The sequence below is a fragment of the Penicillium coprophilum genome, assembly GCF_028826855.1.
Source record: "Penicillium coprophilum strain IBT 35676 chromosome Unknown utg000004l_segment0_segment0, whole genome shotgun sequence".
In the NCBI taxonomy this organism is placed as follows: domain Eukaryota; kingdom Fungi; phylum Ascomycota; class Eurotiomycetes; order Eurotiales; family Aspergillaceae; genus Penicillium; species Penicillium coprophilum.
Window position 1 is genome coordinate 799,180 of NW_026622723.1, and position 17,656 is coordinate 816,835.

The following is a 17,656-nucleotide window of genomic DNA, read 5'->3' on the forward strand; positions in this document are numbered from 1 at the left end:
TGGCTCAATTCGGCCCTTGAAGCCATAATAATAAGGCAACAACTGCCAAGCATTTCATCGCATAGTTGTATTTTGTTGGAATGCTCTAGATGACTTCGAATTCGAATGTCATGTAGTATTTGCATGTATAAATTCATATATTCATTTAAGAGCGTGGACACCGAGTCCAACGTATCATGACTCTACCCAAAGCGTCGTGCTTCACCAGTCCGTCCCCATGTTGCTCGTAATCACCGCCATCTCACCCTTGCTGGGGCACAAAAACGTCCCATCCGCCTGCACCTTACATAATACTAGACCCGCACTGTTCAGCCAGTCGCGAGGGATAAAAAAGTGTCTTGTCACTGTAGTTCCCGACTCGCGAGCGGATGGTAACCATAACTGCGCCGTACACACCCATAGGGCCTTGTCAAGGAAAACGAGACGGCCATCGGCAAGAATTCCAACGGGCTGCTCTATACATTCGGCAATAGGGAGCGGGATATGGACGGCACTAATCGAACCAGAAGAGGTGGAGTTGGTTTGATCTTCATATAGCACAGAAGTATCCAGCAGCAGAAAGCGGAACCGCCTGCCACTCGCGGTGTTTTCTGAGGTGGTCGTAAGATGCATTTTCGGGTGGTACGATTGCGACAAAGCTTCCAATCTTAAAGATGGGGTCAGCTGGCTATCGGAGCTGTCGATGGAGAGGTTGTACGAGAGGCTATATTTGAAGTCGAGGGCATCCCAAGATAATGCGTTAACTCCGTCGGCTGTGAAGCCTAGTAAGATGTTCGGATTTGTTGGATGATTTTCCCATTGTGCAGGCAAATCGGCCGGGTCGATTTCCATCTCAGCAGCTATACTGCTGTCTGTGACAGAGAGGACCTGAAGTCTCTCGGTGCCACAGACTAAGAGTCGCTCAGATTTGCTATCGAAAAGAATCTGTCTGATCTGGCCGCGGCTGATAGATTTCGTCTCTGCGAAGACTGTTTGCGTGGAAATTCTTTCCGGTTTCGAGGAGTCGATGCTCCTCACTGTGACATGCCCGTCAAGCAAGCAGTACGCGACGTAATTACCATTCTGAGCTAGAGCGAAGTGGACAATTTCCATGCCGAAAGTAAACTCTGTAATGAGGTGCTTGCGTTTGCTTTCCATGTCACAGATCTCAATCGTCCCGTCCTCTGTGGCATGTGCGAAAATATTCCTGTTCTTCGCGCAGTTTGCTACTGCCGTGATCGGCGGTTTGGTATCAGCATACGCTTCGGATGTTGGCAACGAGATCATAGAGCCGCTCTTGTCGTCTAGTTCTAAGCCCCAGCTGTCCTTTCTCTTCTGTTCGTAGCTCTTCACGCTCTCGCTCTCCTCGGATGGATCCATGCTGGTATCATTGATCCGGATCAAACAATTTGGTTCCCATACATTGCACCAGGACCCTCGCAGATCATAGAGTCTGCGACTGTCTGGGCTAAATGTAATGTTCGTGACAATGGAATCTGAAGTTAGCTTATACATCTGAACCATTTGTGAGTAGTCGTAAATTCTGACAGAGCCTCTAACGTCACTGGTAGCGAAGACAAGCCCATTAGGACAACACTGGATATCTGATGGCGTATTATCTGACTCCTCTTTCACCTCTACGTAGCTGTCGTCAATCGGACCCCACTTGAAGATATTGCCGTCGCGGTTGATTCCGATAACTTGACCACTGAAGGGATGCCAGACCACACAGTTGACACCTGTCCAGGATGTTGCATTCGTTGTCTGTCCCTGTGTCTCTTTTTGCCTGCACCTGGCAATCACTTCCGGTGGATCAATATTCCAAACGGCCAGAGGAAAGTTTCGATAGGCTACGGCAAGTTGTGTGCAATCTGGGTTGAAGTTAACCGATGATGGGGTATTGACAAACGCCCCCTCCGGCACTGAAGTTTCCAGTAGAAGAGAAGGACCGTAGGAAATCCAAGTCGGAGTGCTGTTATCAAGATTCAGTCGGTAGACACGACGAAAGTCAGTGGCAACAATGAGAAACGATTCGTCTTGTGCGAACCTCAGAGACTTTGGTCGCTCCTGGTAAGGGCTTTGGATCTTGGTGACAACACTCCGGTCACTCAATCTCCACACATAAGTATTATCCAGGCAATAGCAGGCCAGGAGCGAGCCAGAGTCACTGAAAGAGACGGAAGATATCGGCTCGCCAGGATTGAATCCAGAGTGCTCTTGGAAGATGGTATTACTCCACAGCCGAATTCTACCATTCGGTCGGCCGTTCGCAAGAGCAAGATATTCCGCCGAAACTGCAATATACAATGCAGAATCAGAACCGTTTGATACCCGAGCAAGACAATCATCCCAGTCTGTATTTGTTATGCCAGAGATGGAGATCGTAGACAATGGCTTGCTTGCGTACTTCTGGTAAAGTACCGAGCTCTCTGGGCTGAAGGCGGGAATATATTTATAGATCGCGTCGGGATCATCATTTAAATGACTCCCAAATTTCGCTGTCATCTTCAAGAGATCCAATGCCCATGTCTCCAGCAACACCAGTTCCGATGAGCGAAGGGGTGATGGCGGCTTGATCGCGTCAACCTTTCTTCGTTGCCGGACGAAGCTCATGAGATGGGAAGATACTGCCACCAAGTGCGAAAGATGCCCATTGATAGCTAGGAATTGAACCCAAGGCAATGGAAAGTTACCACTGAAGAATTTAACAAGAATCTTCAGTATCCTGTCAGAGTTGACAGAGGAGCGATTCAGGTGAAGAGCCCAGGAAACGGATGCATATGTGACGAACCTGGGGGTCTTGCGTAGTCGGATTTTAGTTCTTAATGACTTATCGCAAAGAAATGTTAGACATTGGAAGAGAAGCTCTTCGTTCACCTCGTACGCATCGAGGGAGAATGAAAACCGGGTGCAGGCTCTGAGGTATTGTCGTGCCGTCTGGTGGATCAATACGACCTGATTGTTGGCGTTGATGACCACAAACTGACCACAAATTTCGCTGATTGTGTGTTTTAGATCTATGACTGTGTGGAGCTCCGTGGCGTAGGGCTCCATGAGCTCTTCAATCCCAATCGGTCGGATCGAGTATATGGCCCAAGAGAGTAGTATCTTGCAAAGAGTTGTATTTTTTACACCGTCTACTTTTGCAATGGCCTCAGCCATTCCATAATAGAGCTTATCCATGCCATCCGGCGTGACACGTAGGACCTGTTTGGCCTCATCTTGACGATGACACTTGACGACCAGTTTGAGGATAAGACTTGCCCACAGAAAGTTGCCTTGCGAGCGGCAGGTAATTTCCTCAATAATTTCGTGCTTGAAATTCTGGAACTCATCGCTCGGGAGGAAGTATTCCATCTCATCTGCAGCCACGAGACGGATGTCTTTCAAGTTGTCTGTCAAGGCAACGTCTGCGATATTGACTCGCCTTCTTGCTATCTGGATGGATCGGTTGATGGCTGACTGTGGACGACTGAAGAAAAGGACTCGAATATTGCTCTGGGACGTGCTGATATTTGAGATGAGATCGATAAATGTTCTGCTCGATTCCGACTCATCCAACCCATCTATGACCCAATACAGCACCGTGCTGATGGCTGAAAGTCTAGAAGCGAAGATGTTTCGCCAAATTGTCCACGCATCCGCTTTGTCGACACGCATGCCGGACTTGACAACGTCCATAAGAACTCGTCGAAATGACTTATCTTCAACCGCGATCTGGTAGGCCACTGAGAGAAGCATATTGCTTAGGGAACGCTTTTGAACATCGTCATCTTTGAAAAACCAGTACGCACAGCGTTCTTGGCGCAGTTGAAGGGATTCGATTACAAAGGAACACTGGATCGATTTTCCACTCCCCGGGGGAGCATGTGACCAGAGGATATTGGGAATACCTGAGTCCAGCCAACCTTCAAATTTGGGCTTGTGCAGTAGGTGTTCACATGTTCCTGTCTTCCGCACCGATCGATGCAAAGCCAAGTCCTCTTCTGGCGGCCCCGTCACCCCCAGCCACTTTTGGATCATCTCCAGGTCTTTCTCCGTACTATTCTCGGGCGTTTTCGAAAATCGGAACTCATTGGCGATACTGCGTAAGGCACCTCGCACTGACTTGTAGTTCAGGTCATTCCGACTGGAGAATTTCACCACATCATGATGGTTTGCCATCAAAGGCTTTGGAGTCTCATTATGATAACCCAATAGGGACGAATGTTTTTCTAGAATCATCAAATTCATCGGTCCGACCGCTGTACTGAGGGTCTCGTAGAACGAAAATATTTGCAACTTTGCCGCATGATGGCGAAATGTATCATTCAGCTCGTCGAGAGTAGTGCTGCCTTTCGTGAGTTCTCTGACATAATCCTTCGGGGAATGGCCAAAAATGGAACTGGTGAGGATCCGGTTTAGGGACTCTGCGAGATCAGTCCCCCGGTGCGGAGTAGCCATGAAGAGAACAGCTTTGATGCTAGATGTAATCTTGTGGTACTGCTCGTCAAGATGCCCATGGACGACTGCCACTGAAATTAGTAGGTTCATTCAACCCATGATTATTCGGCTGAAGCCCCTCTAATTCGATCACATACAGGCCTTTTTAAACACAAGACCCCCCATCGAGTGTGCGACAATGATAATTGGCACTTCCCCCATTTTGTCGTCGCCATCGTTGTCGTATTTCATGTGAAACAGTAGGTCATTGGCGAAGTCGTTAATCGACAAGGATGCCTGCTCCTTCTTTGCGGCAAAGTTTGCGTTGTAACCAAATGTCAAAATGCGTGCCGTGGACAGATCTGATTCCTCTGGCAGCCAGTTTTTAGGCCAGAGAAACTCTAAGTCCCGATTCTTGCACCATGTTCGTAGACTTGTGCCTCCGAGTCCGTGTATGAACAGGATGTCCACGGTCCGGTGTTTTGACTCTGGGGCGTGGAGAACTGTGAGGCCTATTGGATCATCTCGACGATCTTGCGGGCGGCGCCGTTGATGTTCTGGAGAGGTCAATGAAAGTATTTGGTTCTTCGTCTCACTAAGTTGCGATGTCCGCCTAGGTGTGATCGATGGGCCGTCGTCCTTGCACAGCTCGCCTACAACCGGGCTCCATCGACGAATATGGAGTGATGACTCCCAGGAGGTCAATATCGATGAGGCATGATTCTTACTCTCAGATGTCGAGTTGACCCGCTCATCCAGGTGATCCTGTCGGGGAGTCTGGGCAGCTTGTTTCGATCTAAATCGTCTCCACTGTAGAGAAAAAGTTGAGGAATGTCAGCAAGCTCCAGCTCATTAAGATGTCTTATGCGAATAGCATCCCAGCAGACACGAATCGCGGGGCTACCCCAAACAGGCCGAATTGGGCACCTGGGGCCCGCGGCGTGTCGCTTCTGAAATGACTGAATTTCCAGCACAAAATGACATTTCTACGCACCATTTTGGCCTCCACCGAGGACCTCCAGCGTTTCAAGAGAAAAATTCGCGAGACTCACATGGGTCCGAGCGACATGAGCTGGGAAAGTGGTAGATAAGGATTGATAGGTGTTGGATGGCAGCTCAGAAGGCTCTTCCTACCAGAAAATAGCCTCGCGGCCTCTGCAATTTTAGCGCCATATTAATCAGTGTCTGAGCCTGGGAATTTGTTTAGGAAAATCGGTGGATCATCTTTCCGCTCAGACATTTGTTTCCATTCTGTTATCGGCGGTATGGGCGGGACCAAATTGGGTCTACAACAGCGTCTTACTGTGGGGTCAAGAACATATTTGTTGACATGTGCGAAATGCGAATATCATCTTGGCCTATCATATTCATACGGTAATCACTAAGGCGCCCACTGAAACAACTAGAGTGCAGTCCGTCGAGCGCGACATTTTGTGGGGTCTACTTCAAACTGGGACCTTGGACTAGCCAGACCGACGTGTTAGTTCTTCGTTGGGCATTGCCATTTCGATTTGTTTATCTCACCAGTACCAAGATGAGTTCGACCCTAAATACTGTCTGGAAAATATACTGTGATCAACGCGACTACACTGTGTAGATTGTTTATTTATGTAGAGTTTGATCCCCATCAGTCCAATGAGTACAGTAGATTATCTAACGTCAATGATGCATGATCAGCAGAAAATACCGATGGCTCATCGAAGAAGACGCTAGAAGTATGACTCCCCCAGCGCATAGATAGATTTAACGAAGAAAGCTTGGGGGTTGAAAAATACTCTTCCTGCGTCATCGAAAAAAAGGTATCCGGCATTGAATAAGGATCCTCCGCTTCCAAAGACTCCCACCTTTCCTGTTCACCACACATTCTTATCGAATTCGGGCATTGAAGTGGCCCTTGAGAGCCAGAAACAGACGATGGGGGTGCGATTGGACTAGATGACTGCTTGGCCTGCACAGTTCTTGTAAAAAGCTGAGTAGCCACGCGGGCTCCGGACACAGCCATGTCACTGAGCTCGGCTAGAATTTGAAGATGATGGATAGCCTGCTCTACCCCCTGCATTGCTGTTTGAGTTGTTATTTTAATCTTGGTTCCCATAAATGCTGTGCCGTGTTCTTCTTGATCAAACGGGAAATCTGCATGGGCGCAAAGATTAAGCAGAAGAATGGCGCGCCCAAAAGAGTTGAAGATAATTGCAGAAAAGCGCGTATAAGAGCCCCCAAACATTTTCTACCCGCAAGGCTTCTACTCGATTGGTGCACCCTATTTGCCGATCAATTGAAATGTAAACTTTTTCATTCTAGTACATGCTAGCTCCAGGTGTTTCCGGATATAATCGGTCTTATCTCAGGTTGTAGTGATATGAGAACAGAATAGTTGGTATCCCCAGCATTTGTAGCCAGGAGATAGAACCATCTGCACCTTGATGAAATTCCACAATACTACCTTGTAGCCAAGTATACTCCATATGCAAATGTGCAGTCCTCTTACACTATACATCCGAGGGAGTCAGTTTAAGCTAAAACATGTTTTTTGATGTCTCTTCTCGGTATTGTCATGTTCATCAAAAGCATGACTTCGAAAATTGGCAGAGTGGGAACCGAGTTTCCCCCATTGCTATTGGCAACTAGGGTTCCGTCCAGATCGACATGCCACAATTACATTAGGAAGTACATTTACCCTAGCTTAGAAGCAGTTATCCTAGATATTGATACTATATTCTAAAAGGACTTGAATGCTTGTCTATATTTTACAAAGATCTCCTTGTATACTTGCTCCCAAGTCTTCTATACCGAGATATGTAGATAGGATTTGCCGGACTTTGTCCCAAATATCCATCCGTGCACTTATAACAGCATCCTGGCGCTCTGTTGCAAGGCTATACATGTGTTTCTGTGCCACATTATCTGAGATAAAGTGTAGATACCCAAATCGGATATTGTTTTCCTGGCAGGCTTCTGCTAGGTAACCGACCTCGCAGTCCACCCAGTTCGCGCTCTGTTGGTTTCTGGTGAGCCAATCCTCAGTTTCGACCAATGGGCTTGGTACAGTGACATGAGTCCCCTGGTAGAGGTTTAAGATTTCCATTGTCGAGAGTGTCTTAGTGAGTGGGCTTTCCCAAGAAAGAAGCTGGCCATCGACGCGACTGGATTCGCCAGTGACTAGCACCTTATTTGGCTCATCTTGAGGTCGCAATGAGCCTGCCTTGCCGAGGTAAAGAACGTTGGATATCTTGTGTTTGGTTCGTATTGTGCGAATGACGTTTCCAATGATATCGCCCCAAAGGCTCATCATGCTTCCCACAAAGGCAACAACGCTTCCGTCGGCCAGTTGAATGTATTTCCATGCGAATGACTGGTTTGGGATATCTGTTCCTGTCTCCCAGATATGATCCTCATTGGCTAGGTGATCCACATACCCAAGGATGACGGTGTCGACAGCGCCCATGAACTGCAAATTTGATTGCAACAGAATATCCATACAAGCTTTTGAAGAAGGGAGAATATATTCTACCGCTGATGCGGTCGCCTTGATCGAATTCAGTCTAAGGTAATATGCGATGAGGAGAGCATAATGCTGCACGTAGTCTCGTCCAGGGAAACACCTGATCTCCAGCATCAAGTGGTTGACGATGAACGCTGTTGGTCGATGCCAGTTAAATCGTTTTTCCCGTTTTTCGGTAGATGAGATATTTACATTGGGAGCACTTCGGGCATAGTGACCACGGACCAGAATGCGCGGCCAGACACGCTTTCTTAATAGGGGATGGATTTTTCCATCAATGTATGCCCCAAGAGTTTCGTGCATCAGGTGTTTGTCAACCTCAAGAGATTCATGGTCAATTCTTACGGCCATTTTGTCTGGTTGAGACAACGGAGGGACAGTGCAGGTGACAAAGGGATGTCGCATTGAATATGATTTGCCGGTTGAAGACTCGGTAACTTATAGCCATCTTACCGACTTGACGCTAAGAGCAACTTGGACGAATGAACGCGTTTGTTTGTGGGCACCCGGTTGTCCCTTTGACCCTACTCTACCACCCGGGAGTAACATCTCCATATTCAGTCAAAAGAGATGACTTCGAAATTCTGAGCTTCCATATAAAATATAATGTTGCAAAAAAATCTTGACTCTTCCTCAGCCCCCGCTATGGACACGCGTTTTGGGGGCCATTTGAAAAAGCAAAATACACACTAAAGAGTGCAGCTCAGCCTCACAGCCAACCAGATCGGAGATTGCCTCATGCAATCTGTACGGTGCGTGTGTCTGGTATTGCCTTTCAAGGGAAGGATTATCTGCCTTCCCCTGAATATAAAATGTCAGGCTGACCTGAATTGGCTCTGGGAAACGTTTTTTTTCTCTCTCATTTCCTTAGACAACTTCTAGCAGCATTTTCTGCAGTCCCTCGACAATGACGGCAAATCGCCCAGTGAGCATTAATTACTGGCGGTATACCGCATCTGCACCGAGCCCTCAAACATCGATGCCGGAGGCTGAAAATGTGACTGAGCCCGAGCCCGAGCCCGAGGGTTTAAGCCAGACTCGATTATTGCCCGCACCTGCACTTAGCCCTCAACAATCGATACCAGAGAATGGAGATCTGCCAGAGCCCACAGAATTAAGCCAAGATGAGTTGTTGGCCAAAAATGTTGGGCAACTGAATCGAAGCTTTTTGGCGCGCATGTGCTGATAGGTGCAATATAGTTCTATAGAACGCCCGGTGTTCATGTTATGTGAATGGGACCAGTCCATAAATCTTTGAAACTTGCTAATGCTAAGATCAGTATCATGCCTAAAGTGAAAGATATGATAGCGATCCAGGGGAGTGAAGAGTTGTGCAGAAAATTAGCCAAGAAATTCTTCCTTCCAGAATTCTTCTTTCGAGACCTGGGCTGGAACGCAAATGGAATGTTTGGTAGCACTGAAAATATGGAAGAGAATGATGAGGAAGCAAGCTATGGTACGAGGCAACGGCAACAATTTTGATCATTCACTAACCTGAAATGTAAAGGAACATTCTCACGTTTTCTTTCTAAGAAAGTGAAGCCGAAGAACCAGGAAGATCATGCAAGGATACCGGGTGTGCAGAACACAGATCTACGCTCCCCCTCTATCCCAGAGTATACCTATGCTTGGCATTATATGGCTTTTTGTACCTTGTGGAGGTCTTGTCTCGGTTCAAAGACAGGGACAGGCCGAGTCAAAACGGACGGATCTAACGACACCAATCTACTTCTTTGTTTTGATCTCGATGACGAGCTTGTCCTTCGGCTAAGACGCTTGTTGCATAGCGCGGACCTCAAAACATGGAACGAAGACCCATTTCTGATGCTAGACTTTGCTCTACGTATTGTGGTAGACCAGTGCGAGGAAGATCTGTGGAGCTTCCAGAAGCCAGTGCGGGATATAGAGGAGGTAATTGCCCTGATCAATGATATAAGTTGCGGGTACTAACAAATCATAGCGGCGCCGTCAAGAACCAGTCAAAGAAATTGGCTCCGACGACGACGATGAAGCATTTAGGGTCCTCATGGAACGATACAACCAGCTTCACGAACTATCACGACATGTAATCCATATCTCCGAGACGATGGACGCGGTTTCGAACAACCTTGGCGCAATTGTGCGAGACCACGATATGTGGAGTCAGTCAATCGATCCTTCTGCAGCAACAAAGCGACTCTCGAAAGCCCTCCTGCTTCGTCAAAACCTGATTTCCAATTTGAATTTCCGAGCCAAAGCATTTGTAGCTCGGATGGATAATGAAATCAAATGCGTGAGTGATGCCAGCCTCAAAAAAAGAGTGAGATTTATGCTGAAGTCAACAGGCCTCCAACTTTGTAGCCGTCGGAGATAGTAACATCTCGAAAGGCATTCTCAAACAAACTCGAAACGAAGGAAGAATATTGTCCGACACCGTGTCTGCCCTAACATTACTATTTTTACCGGGCACTTTCATCTCGGTAGGCCAAATCAGCATGCACTTTTGAGCAAAACTGATCATTCTAGGGATTTTTCGGAATGAATTTCTTCAATCTCGACAATGACGAGAAAACGCAACAGTTACATTGGAAGACCCATCCGAAGATCTGGATTTTCTTCGTTTGCACAGTCCCAATCACCATATTAGGCATCTTCTCTTTCATGCTAGAATTCAACCTGAGCGCTTTTCTGCGAGACACGAAAGATTTAATATGTGATATTATCCTTGTCGGAAAGGAACCACATACAGATGTTGAAAAGTCCAGCCTCAAGAGTTCGATTTCGCGTGACCCAAGGTCTAGGAGGAATTACGGAATCTCCAGGCGTGCTACCTTACGACCTACATAGGACTTGGACACCCAGCTGCATCTTGATATTTCTCGTGCGAAAACACTCGACATTATACCATATCATGTAATACTGAAAAAAAAAGGAATTCCATGGTGTCATTAATCTTCCTTGTTGTGAAAGTGTCCATTTTTTGTCAGCTCATTAATTATCACCTAGTAAGTTCGAGTGCAAATATGATATTTGTGATTTAGACAATTGTGATATTGAATTGTGTAAACATATGCAAAGTCTCGTAGCATATGCTTGGTCTATCGTTCATATCGGGTAAAATCATGGATACCTTCTCCCTTCTTTTCTACAGACTTCCGGTATTGCCAGCATATTACCGAAGATGAAGCATCTCGAGGATGTCATGACGCGCAAAGAAGGACCGATTCCGTTTCCCAAAGACATCTATACCGGGCACAACATTGGTCAGATAGGGAACATTGATCAACACTGCATGTTGTGTAAAACTTACACATGGGTATACTCAACAGGCAGATGCCCACTTGGATACTGCCAATGATAATCATGGTGTGCTTAATGCCTCCATGGGCAAACCATTTGTAGGCGAAAAAGGTCAGCACGAAGCTAAACATGTTTTTGAAAACCAGCATGCAGGTGAATGCCTCAATGGCCATCTCGCCTAGTATTGTCAGCAGTTATCTCCATACAAGGCCTCATGGTGCACATACGATGGGCATCAACGATATAGAGTGAAGCAGCAACAGCCCCCATCACCATGCCGACGATCAAAAATGCGAAGAAGACATCTGGTAGTAGCCAGCCATAGTGCATCACATTGTTTGCGGTCCATCCGAACCCATAGAGCCCGATGCCACAGAAAATGAGCTGGGGGATCACCAAAAGGATCCGGAATTCGGGCTCGTATTTGCCGTGGTTGAGCCGGATCATCAACTTGTTGATGGAATCAGAAAGCAGACCAGACAGGACGAGACCTACAACGGAACCGATGAAGGCACCCGTATAGAGATATCCAGTCTTGTCTTCTTCGAACCACATGGGAGGTCCAAGAAACACAATTGCTAGGACTACACCGACGAAAACCGCCCATCCGATGACCACGCCTTGAATCAGACAAGCCTAAACTTTCATCAGTATGTGAATTCAAATGCGAAGTGCATTGCTTACCCAGAAGATTCCCGGATGGAAGAACAACGGGAATGGACGAAGAAGCAGTTTGAAGAAACTCTCATCTGTTTTTCGTCCATTGAAAAGCCTGAGCGATCTAGTGAACGAATCTTTCTCGGGGATTGTTGTCGCGGCCTCAGTCCTTGAAATTCCGTTCACACCGGCAGAGTCCGGTCGAAGCTCCTTGGTGTCATCATTGGAGACTTCACTGAGCGAAGCATGAGACTCCATGGACTCGCCCTGTCCGCCGGATCGTTTAAAGTCGGTGTTCAAGTAATCAGAGCGCCTGTAAGCAGTCTCAGGCACGAAAAAGAACATCAGCGGTAATGAGGCGCCGAGGAAGATTGCCACAAAGTAGAATGACCACTGCCATCCCATGGACTTGGTGATCTTGCCCACCACAACGGGTGTCAAAAAGGCGGCTCCAAAGAGCGCGACATTGGATACAGCCATTCGCTTTCCTCGTTCCTGTATCATTTATATTAATTTCCTCACATTTCAAATGTTGGGGAAAGTATGGAAAGTATGGCCCAACTCACATGGACGAAATAAAGATCTCCAACACAGGCATTAACCAACGCCTCAAACGGCGCCAATGCGACACCCTGGAATACCCGTGCCCATATGAGACTGTTCTCGTTCTTTCCACTGACCCCAGCCCAGATACAGCTGATGATCATCAAGACATGCCCAATTAGGAACAAATGACGTTTTCCCCAGACTCGGGCCGTTGGCACAATGAGTATTCCCGCCACACCGACACCACACAGGTGATATCCAGTCAACAAGGCCGCTGCTGTGAACGTGATTTCCTCATAATCTGCGATGGTGACGGTATTGGCCGCTAGGATGGAGCTTAGGGTTGTGCAAAGGACGGTTACGAAGGAGAGGATGGCAAGGATCATATCGCGTCGCCATAATGGCCAGTTCTAATGGGTTCACTTGAGTCAGCTTCTGTGTGCTTGTGGAACCAAGTCTTGGGGCGCAATTCTCTCTGGAGCATACCAATGGGTCGTTTGGGTCATCGCTCGGTTGCGGGACGAGGATAATCGGCTGTTTGCCTGATAAGTCATATTTGAGGCCTGGGGCGCCTGGAGTATGTTCGCTCGCATCGCTGTTTTGTTCGTAGATATCGGAGGTGCCTGTAGTTTTTGAAGACGTGATGAGCCACGCTAGATTTGATTGCGTCTAGGAGAAAAAGGCTAGGGAATCTTACCTGGGACATGCGCGAGCTTTGTATCTTCCAGTACTCCAAGACCCATGATTGCAGGAAGCTATCGACGCGACGCTTGGAGGTTGATGCGCTTGTATGCAGCGGTCTGAATAGAAAAGTAAAACAAAGTCAGGAGGGGTACGGACTATGCCAACTCAGATCAAGTCTCGACCATCCGAAGAAAACTACGTGGAAATGATCGCCAATAGGAATGAATAGTTGATATAAATAATGATGTATTCAAATTTTAGGACTATATTATAGTCCTAAAAAATAACTAATCTTGGGAAAGATAAGCAGCTCGGTCGATATGTTAAGACCCGAATGTGAACCTGCATGCAGTGTCATTGTATTGAATGTGATAGAGGCAAATTTCAAATTCTTGTACAATACACCCCATCGAAGGCCCCATTTCGGACTCCATTCAAGACAACATCTAAGCCAACCACATAGCCCTTATAATTTAGTAGAGATGCAGTATATACGATACGCCCAGAACGCGGGGAAAGCTGAGCCACTGACGAAGTCGATTTGGGGGAAAGCTAGGATCGGCGCTTCACTTAGACCGAGGCATCACATTCATTACAACATAAGCATTAAATCGTCGATCACGGTGCAGGGAGATCTCTGCATGATTGAAATAGCTCGAAGACGGGTTTCTTTCAAACACAGGCTCAAACAAGCCTGGTGTTGAGATCAGGGACTGGCCCACTGTGGAGGGAATAGAATCGATAATGCTGACCGGAGGCTTGCAGATTTCGCATACGAACCTCGTGATTGGTATAGAGTGTAAGCCGTACAACCCGAATGACCGCCATATTATAGAAAAAGACGATGTGGAAGTGGAAAAGTGTTGGAATCAAGGTGATGGAGGTCTGTACTGGGAATATAGTTGGCAGACAAATGCCACAGTGCCAATCAGCAATATCCACAGCTACGCTGGGGCCCGCTAGGTAATTATAGGAAATACCAATACAAGATGGTGCGCGGTTTTGAACCTGTATCAATTGAGTCTACAACGGCCCCTGGTCGAGGCCCCAATACTGTAGGCTCGCTCTTAAAAAGCGAGCATCGCCATTCACAAAATCTATCGATATAAAAAAGGGATCTAGAGAAGGAACTGGGTTCTAATCCGTGCCATCTCTGGCGACACGTGACCTTATACAAACATGTGATTTGTCATGTGACCATCAGTGTCACATCACCATCAATGGCCTCCAGAGCTAGACTCCGAGTTACCAGGCGCACGGTTTTCACAGCAGCTACAACGTGATCGCATTCAACATCGGATTCAACCGTCATTCCTGAAGAGCTACAGCTGGACTCATTGTCAAATCCCCGCCACTAAGCTGATAGTCTTCTCGCTTGAGACTACGGCGCAGCGCGCACGCGAAGCATAAGCATTGACGCATAAGCCAAGATCCACATCACCTATCCAGCCCGATTTGAATCATGTCATCAACCTCGCCTTCAAAGGAACCCGATGTTGACCCGGGGGCGCAATCAGGAGAGGAGCAAGACCACTTAGACAAGGATCATCACGATGCGCATGGACACCAAGGCGAGTTTGAGGTGAAGGAACAGGATCGGTGGCTTCCCATTGCCAATGTGGCTCGGATCATGAAGCTTGCCCTTCCAGACAATGCAAAGATCGCAAAAGAAGCCAAGGAATGCATGCAGGAATGTGTGAGCGAGTACATCTCATTTATCACAAGTGAAGCATCGGAGAAATGTCAACAGGAGAAGCGCAAAACAGTCAATGGTGAAGATATTCTCTTTGCCATGACTTCGCTTGGCTTCGAGAATTACGCTGAAGCACTCAAGATCTATCTATCCAAGTACCGTGAAACCCAGTCGGCCCGCGGCGACAATCAGAGACCTCCAAGTGCTGGTTATGGAGCTGGAGGACCGGTCGTTGGCCAGGGCGGAAATGGAGCTGGACTAGCTCGTCCAGCGGGATTCACCAATGCGGAAGGTGCAAACGCAATGTCGAATCTCAATCTTGATCCGTCTGAGCAAGACGCCTCTGCCTACGGTTATCCGCCCATAGTTGGCCAGTCTCACAACGGTGCAAGCGGCGAGTCATACTAGCGTGATGTGAAGGAGGTCGGTGAGGGACATTGCAGCTAGTTTCAATATCGGCTGCATGCTCTGGAGATCACCGACGCAATTGATTTCAAAGTCTGAGAAGTGGGGACATCTTTGCTTTCTATAATGTTTACCTGCACTGGTATGTATCTCGACTACCTGACATAGAAAGAGGGAGAGATAGACGTGGAGTGGAGCAGTTAAATACCTATGTAAAATACCCCGGAGTTCTGATATTTAATGTCCAATCATTCAAAATTACCTCGATACAGACTGAATCTTGTGGAGAAACCCAACCCTGGAAGGTTGTGCGGGGAAGTACATACTGTGACCATGATTGATCTGCGTATTGTATTTTTGACCTATCTATTGGTGTATTACCACGACCTGGGGACCTAACTTGGAGAACAAAATCTCTCACTTTTTCTCTTCTACTCATAGCTCACTTCATCCAGCATCCCCATATCTGCCAAGATGAAGTTTACCATAACTTTCGCCCTGGCAGCTCTGCTGACCACAGCCGCTGGTCAAGGCTTGGGTGATCTACCCGACTGCTCGGTATGTGTTTCCAGGCAACATGCAACTACCAAATGTGCCAAATGTGCCGCCCACTAAACAACCCATTCTATAGAAAACATGTGCCACAGGCTCAATCCCCGAGAGCTGCGGCATTGATTTCAAGTGCATCTGCGAGTCCAAGACCTTCCTAAGCGATGTCGCCTGCTGCGTCGCTGATAAATGTTCTCAGGAGGACCAGGATAGTAAGTTCCACTCCCTCTTTTCTTCTACCTTCAATTGAGTCTGCAAGTGCAAGATTATCCCAATTGGCTACGCAAAATGGATAGTGGAGCATGTACAGTGGGCTGATATGTTATTCTTTATCATAGAAACCCTCAAGGTCGCCAAGTCAATCTGTGCCCGGGGTGGTGTGACCAATATACCCACCGAGGTTGTCTGCTCAAGCAGCAAGTCCAGCACCAGCACCAGCACGAGTTCCAACTCCACAGAGACTGGAACCAAGTCTAGCACCGAGGCCTCGGCTGCGACTAAGACCGAGGATTCGACTAGTCTGACGGGCACCCACACTTCTACCGAGACCTCGAACAGTGCTTCCACTGCCTCGTCCGCCTCTACCGCAGCGGCTAGCACTGGCGTAGCTGCGCTGACGCATAAGGATTCTTCGCTCGTGGCTGCTGCTGGTGCTGCGGCTGCGTTCGCCATTCTGATCTAGAATGAAGCGCGCCGGTTGATTGCAGGGGAGATAGTATGTTTAGCAGCATTGAAATGTCGTGATGACGATGGAATGGATTGAAACACGAGAACTGGCTGAAGATGCAACTGTGTCTTATTCTATTCACGATGCAGTTTTAATTGATCTGGTACACGGTGTGTAAGTGCCGTCGCTTTTCAACAGCGATGGGATATTTCATAGTAATAATACACTTATAGAAAGAAGTAGAAGGGGCCTGTGGAAATGTTCACATTTCACGGGTATCCTCCAGAAGCTTGGTCAAGCGTTCCTGGCGTTCCTCGCGGAGAGTTGCGAAATTCTATAGAGTAACACATTAGCATAGAACAGAAAGCCGACAGGACCAAGCCTTCCTGGAGAAGGCGCATTCCACTTACCCAGAACCAAAACATCATTTCAAAGAAAGCAAAGCTGAAAACCACACGATTCTTCAGGCGGTCCAGGCCTCCAATACCCGCAGCGCTTGTGTAAGATGAGACAAGGTGATCACCTCTGCCCTGGTAGATAAAGAATGCAATTCCAGCATACACAGCAAAGCGGGATGCAGCAACTGCGATCCAGACGCTCCAGTAAACGGTCAAGGACTTGGTGATATATTCGGGCAAACGCTCTAGAACCTGCAGATCCTCGGCAGGGAGGTTACCATTTCGCAGAGGTCGGATATAGGGAAGAGCTTCATCAAGAGCTTCGTGGAAGGGGATGTTGGACAGCAGCACGAGGTCGGAAAGGGCCTCAACGAAAATGAGTATGGCACAGAAGGTGTAGGGGGACTGTTGCGGGCTTGACAGGGATGGAAAGTCCTGTATCATATGTGTTAGCAGTCAATTCGATTAGGCATATCCATTGTCAATATGACTGGGATGAATTTGTGGATTGGGGATGTTGGTGTCGTACAATCTTCAAGGCTTCTCCCATCATAAACACCAGATCGCAGTCAGTGATCACCTCCGGGCTCTTGATCAAGTAACCCGCGATGACAACCAGAAACACGGCATGTGCCTGGATAAGAGTCTTGGATGAAATGAAAACCATGATGAGCGAGTCACAATGGCACGATTTTGTTGACAAGAGAAGTTCCAACCAGGCACGGAAATAACAGAGACAGTTGGTCCGAGTGTTTTTTTTGGCCGCGACACATGTGGGGAAAAAGCAGCTCCGGTCGAGATTCCCCCACTAACATGACATTGTGCTGATTGATTGGATTTGATTTACGACTTGATGCACGCTGGTTGGATTAAAT

The 17,656-nt window shown here is 47.5% G+C and overlaps 7 protein-coding genes across 7 annotated transcripts; 3 read left to right on the forward strand and 4 right to left on the reverse strand.

The window, feature by feature from the left end:
* Positions 1-201: 201 nt before the first annotated feature.
* Positions 202-5,398, reverse strand: N7500_004721 (Eisosome protein 1; the record flags this gene model as incomplete). Its single annotated transcript, XM_056675866.1, has 3 exons — positions 202-4,487; positions 4,560-5,211; positions 5,396-5,398. The coding sequence occupies 3 exons, from the start codon at positions 5,396-5,398 to the stop codon at positions 202-204; spliced, it is 4,941 nt and encodes a 1,646-aa protein (XP_056530866.1).
* Positions 5,399-7,141: 1,743 nt separating this feature from the next.
* On the reverse strand, positions 7,142-8,254 carry N7500_004722 (uncharacterized protein; the record flags this gene model as incomplete). Its single annotated transcript, XM_056675867.1, has 1 exon — positions 7,142-8,254. The coding sequence occupies one exon, from the start codon at positions 8,252-8,254 to the stop codon at positions 7,142-7,144; it is 1,113 nt and encodes a 370-aa protein (XP_056530867.1).
* A 628-nt stretch (positions 8,255-8,882) lies between these two features.
* On the forward strand, positions 8,883-10,729 carry N7500_004723 (uncharacterized protein; the record flags this gene model as incomplete). The annotated part of the gene is made up of 7 exons (XM_056675868.1): positions 8,883-9,047; positions 9,104-9,132; positions 9,184-9,359; positions 9,411-9,814; positions 9,864-10,175; positions 10,228-10,362; positions 10,409-10,729. 7 exons carry the CDS (start codon positions 8,883-8,885, stop codon positions 10,727-10,729), a joined length of 1,542 nt encoding a protein of 513 aa, XP_056530868.1.
* Positions 10,730-11,054: 325 nt separating this feature from the next.
* On the reverse strand, positions 11,055-13,128 carry N7500_004724 (putative MFS transporter; the record flags this gene model as incomplete). The annotated part of the gene is made up of 7 exons (XM_056675869.1): positions 11,055-11,125; positions 11,193-11,360; positions 11,410-11,818; positions 11,867-12,334; positions 12,406-12,795; positions 12,872-13,038; positions 13,083-13,128. The coding sequence occupies 7 exons, from the start codon at positions 13,126-13,128 to the stop codon at positions 11,055-11,057; spliced, it is 1,719 nt and encodes a 572-aa protein (XP_056530869.1).
* A 1,403-nt stretch (positions 13,129-14,531) lies between these two features.
* N7500_004725 (nuclear transcription factor Y subunit beta) lies at positions 14,532-15,170 on the forward strand (the record flags this gene model as incomplete). Its single annotated transcript, XM_056675870.1, has 1 exon — positions 14,532-15,170. The coding sequence occupies one exon, from the start codon at positions 14,532-14,534 to the stop codon at positions 15,168-15,170; it is 639 nt and encodes a 212-aa protein (XP_056530870.1).
* A 471-nt stretch (positions 15,171-15,641) lies between these two features.
* On the forward strand, positions 15,642-16,398 carry N7500_004726 (CFEM domain-containing protein; the record flags this gene model as incomplete). Its single annotated transcript, XM_056675871.1, has 3 exons — positions 15,642-15,725; positions 15,799-15,928; positions 16,055-16,398. The coding sequence occupies 3 exons, from the start codon at positions 15,642-15,644 to the stop codon at positions 16,396-16,398; spliced, it is 558 nt and encodes a 185-aa protein (XP_056530871.1).
* A 247-nt stretch (positions 16,399-16,645) lies between these two features.
* On the reverse strand, positions 16,646-17,448 carry N7500_004727 (uncharacterized protein; the record flags this gene model as incomplete). The annotated part of the gene is made up of 3 exons (XM_056675872.1): positions 16,646-16,717; positions 16,794-17,216; positions 17,311-17,448. 3 exons carry the CDS (start codon positions 17,446-17,448, stop codon positions 16,646-16,648), a joined length of 633 nt encoding a protein of 210 aa, XP_056530872.1.
* Between the last annotated feature and the right edge of the window lie 208 nt (positions 17,449-17,656).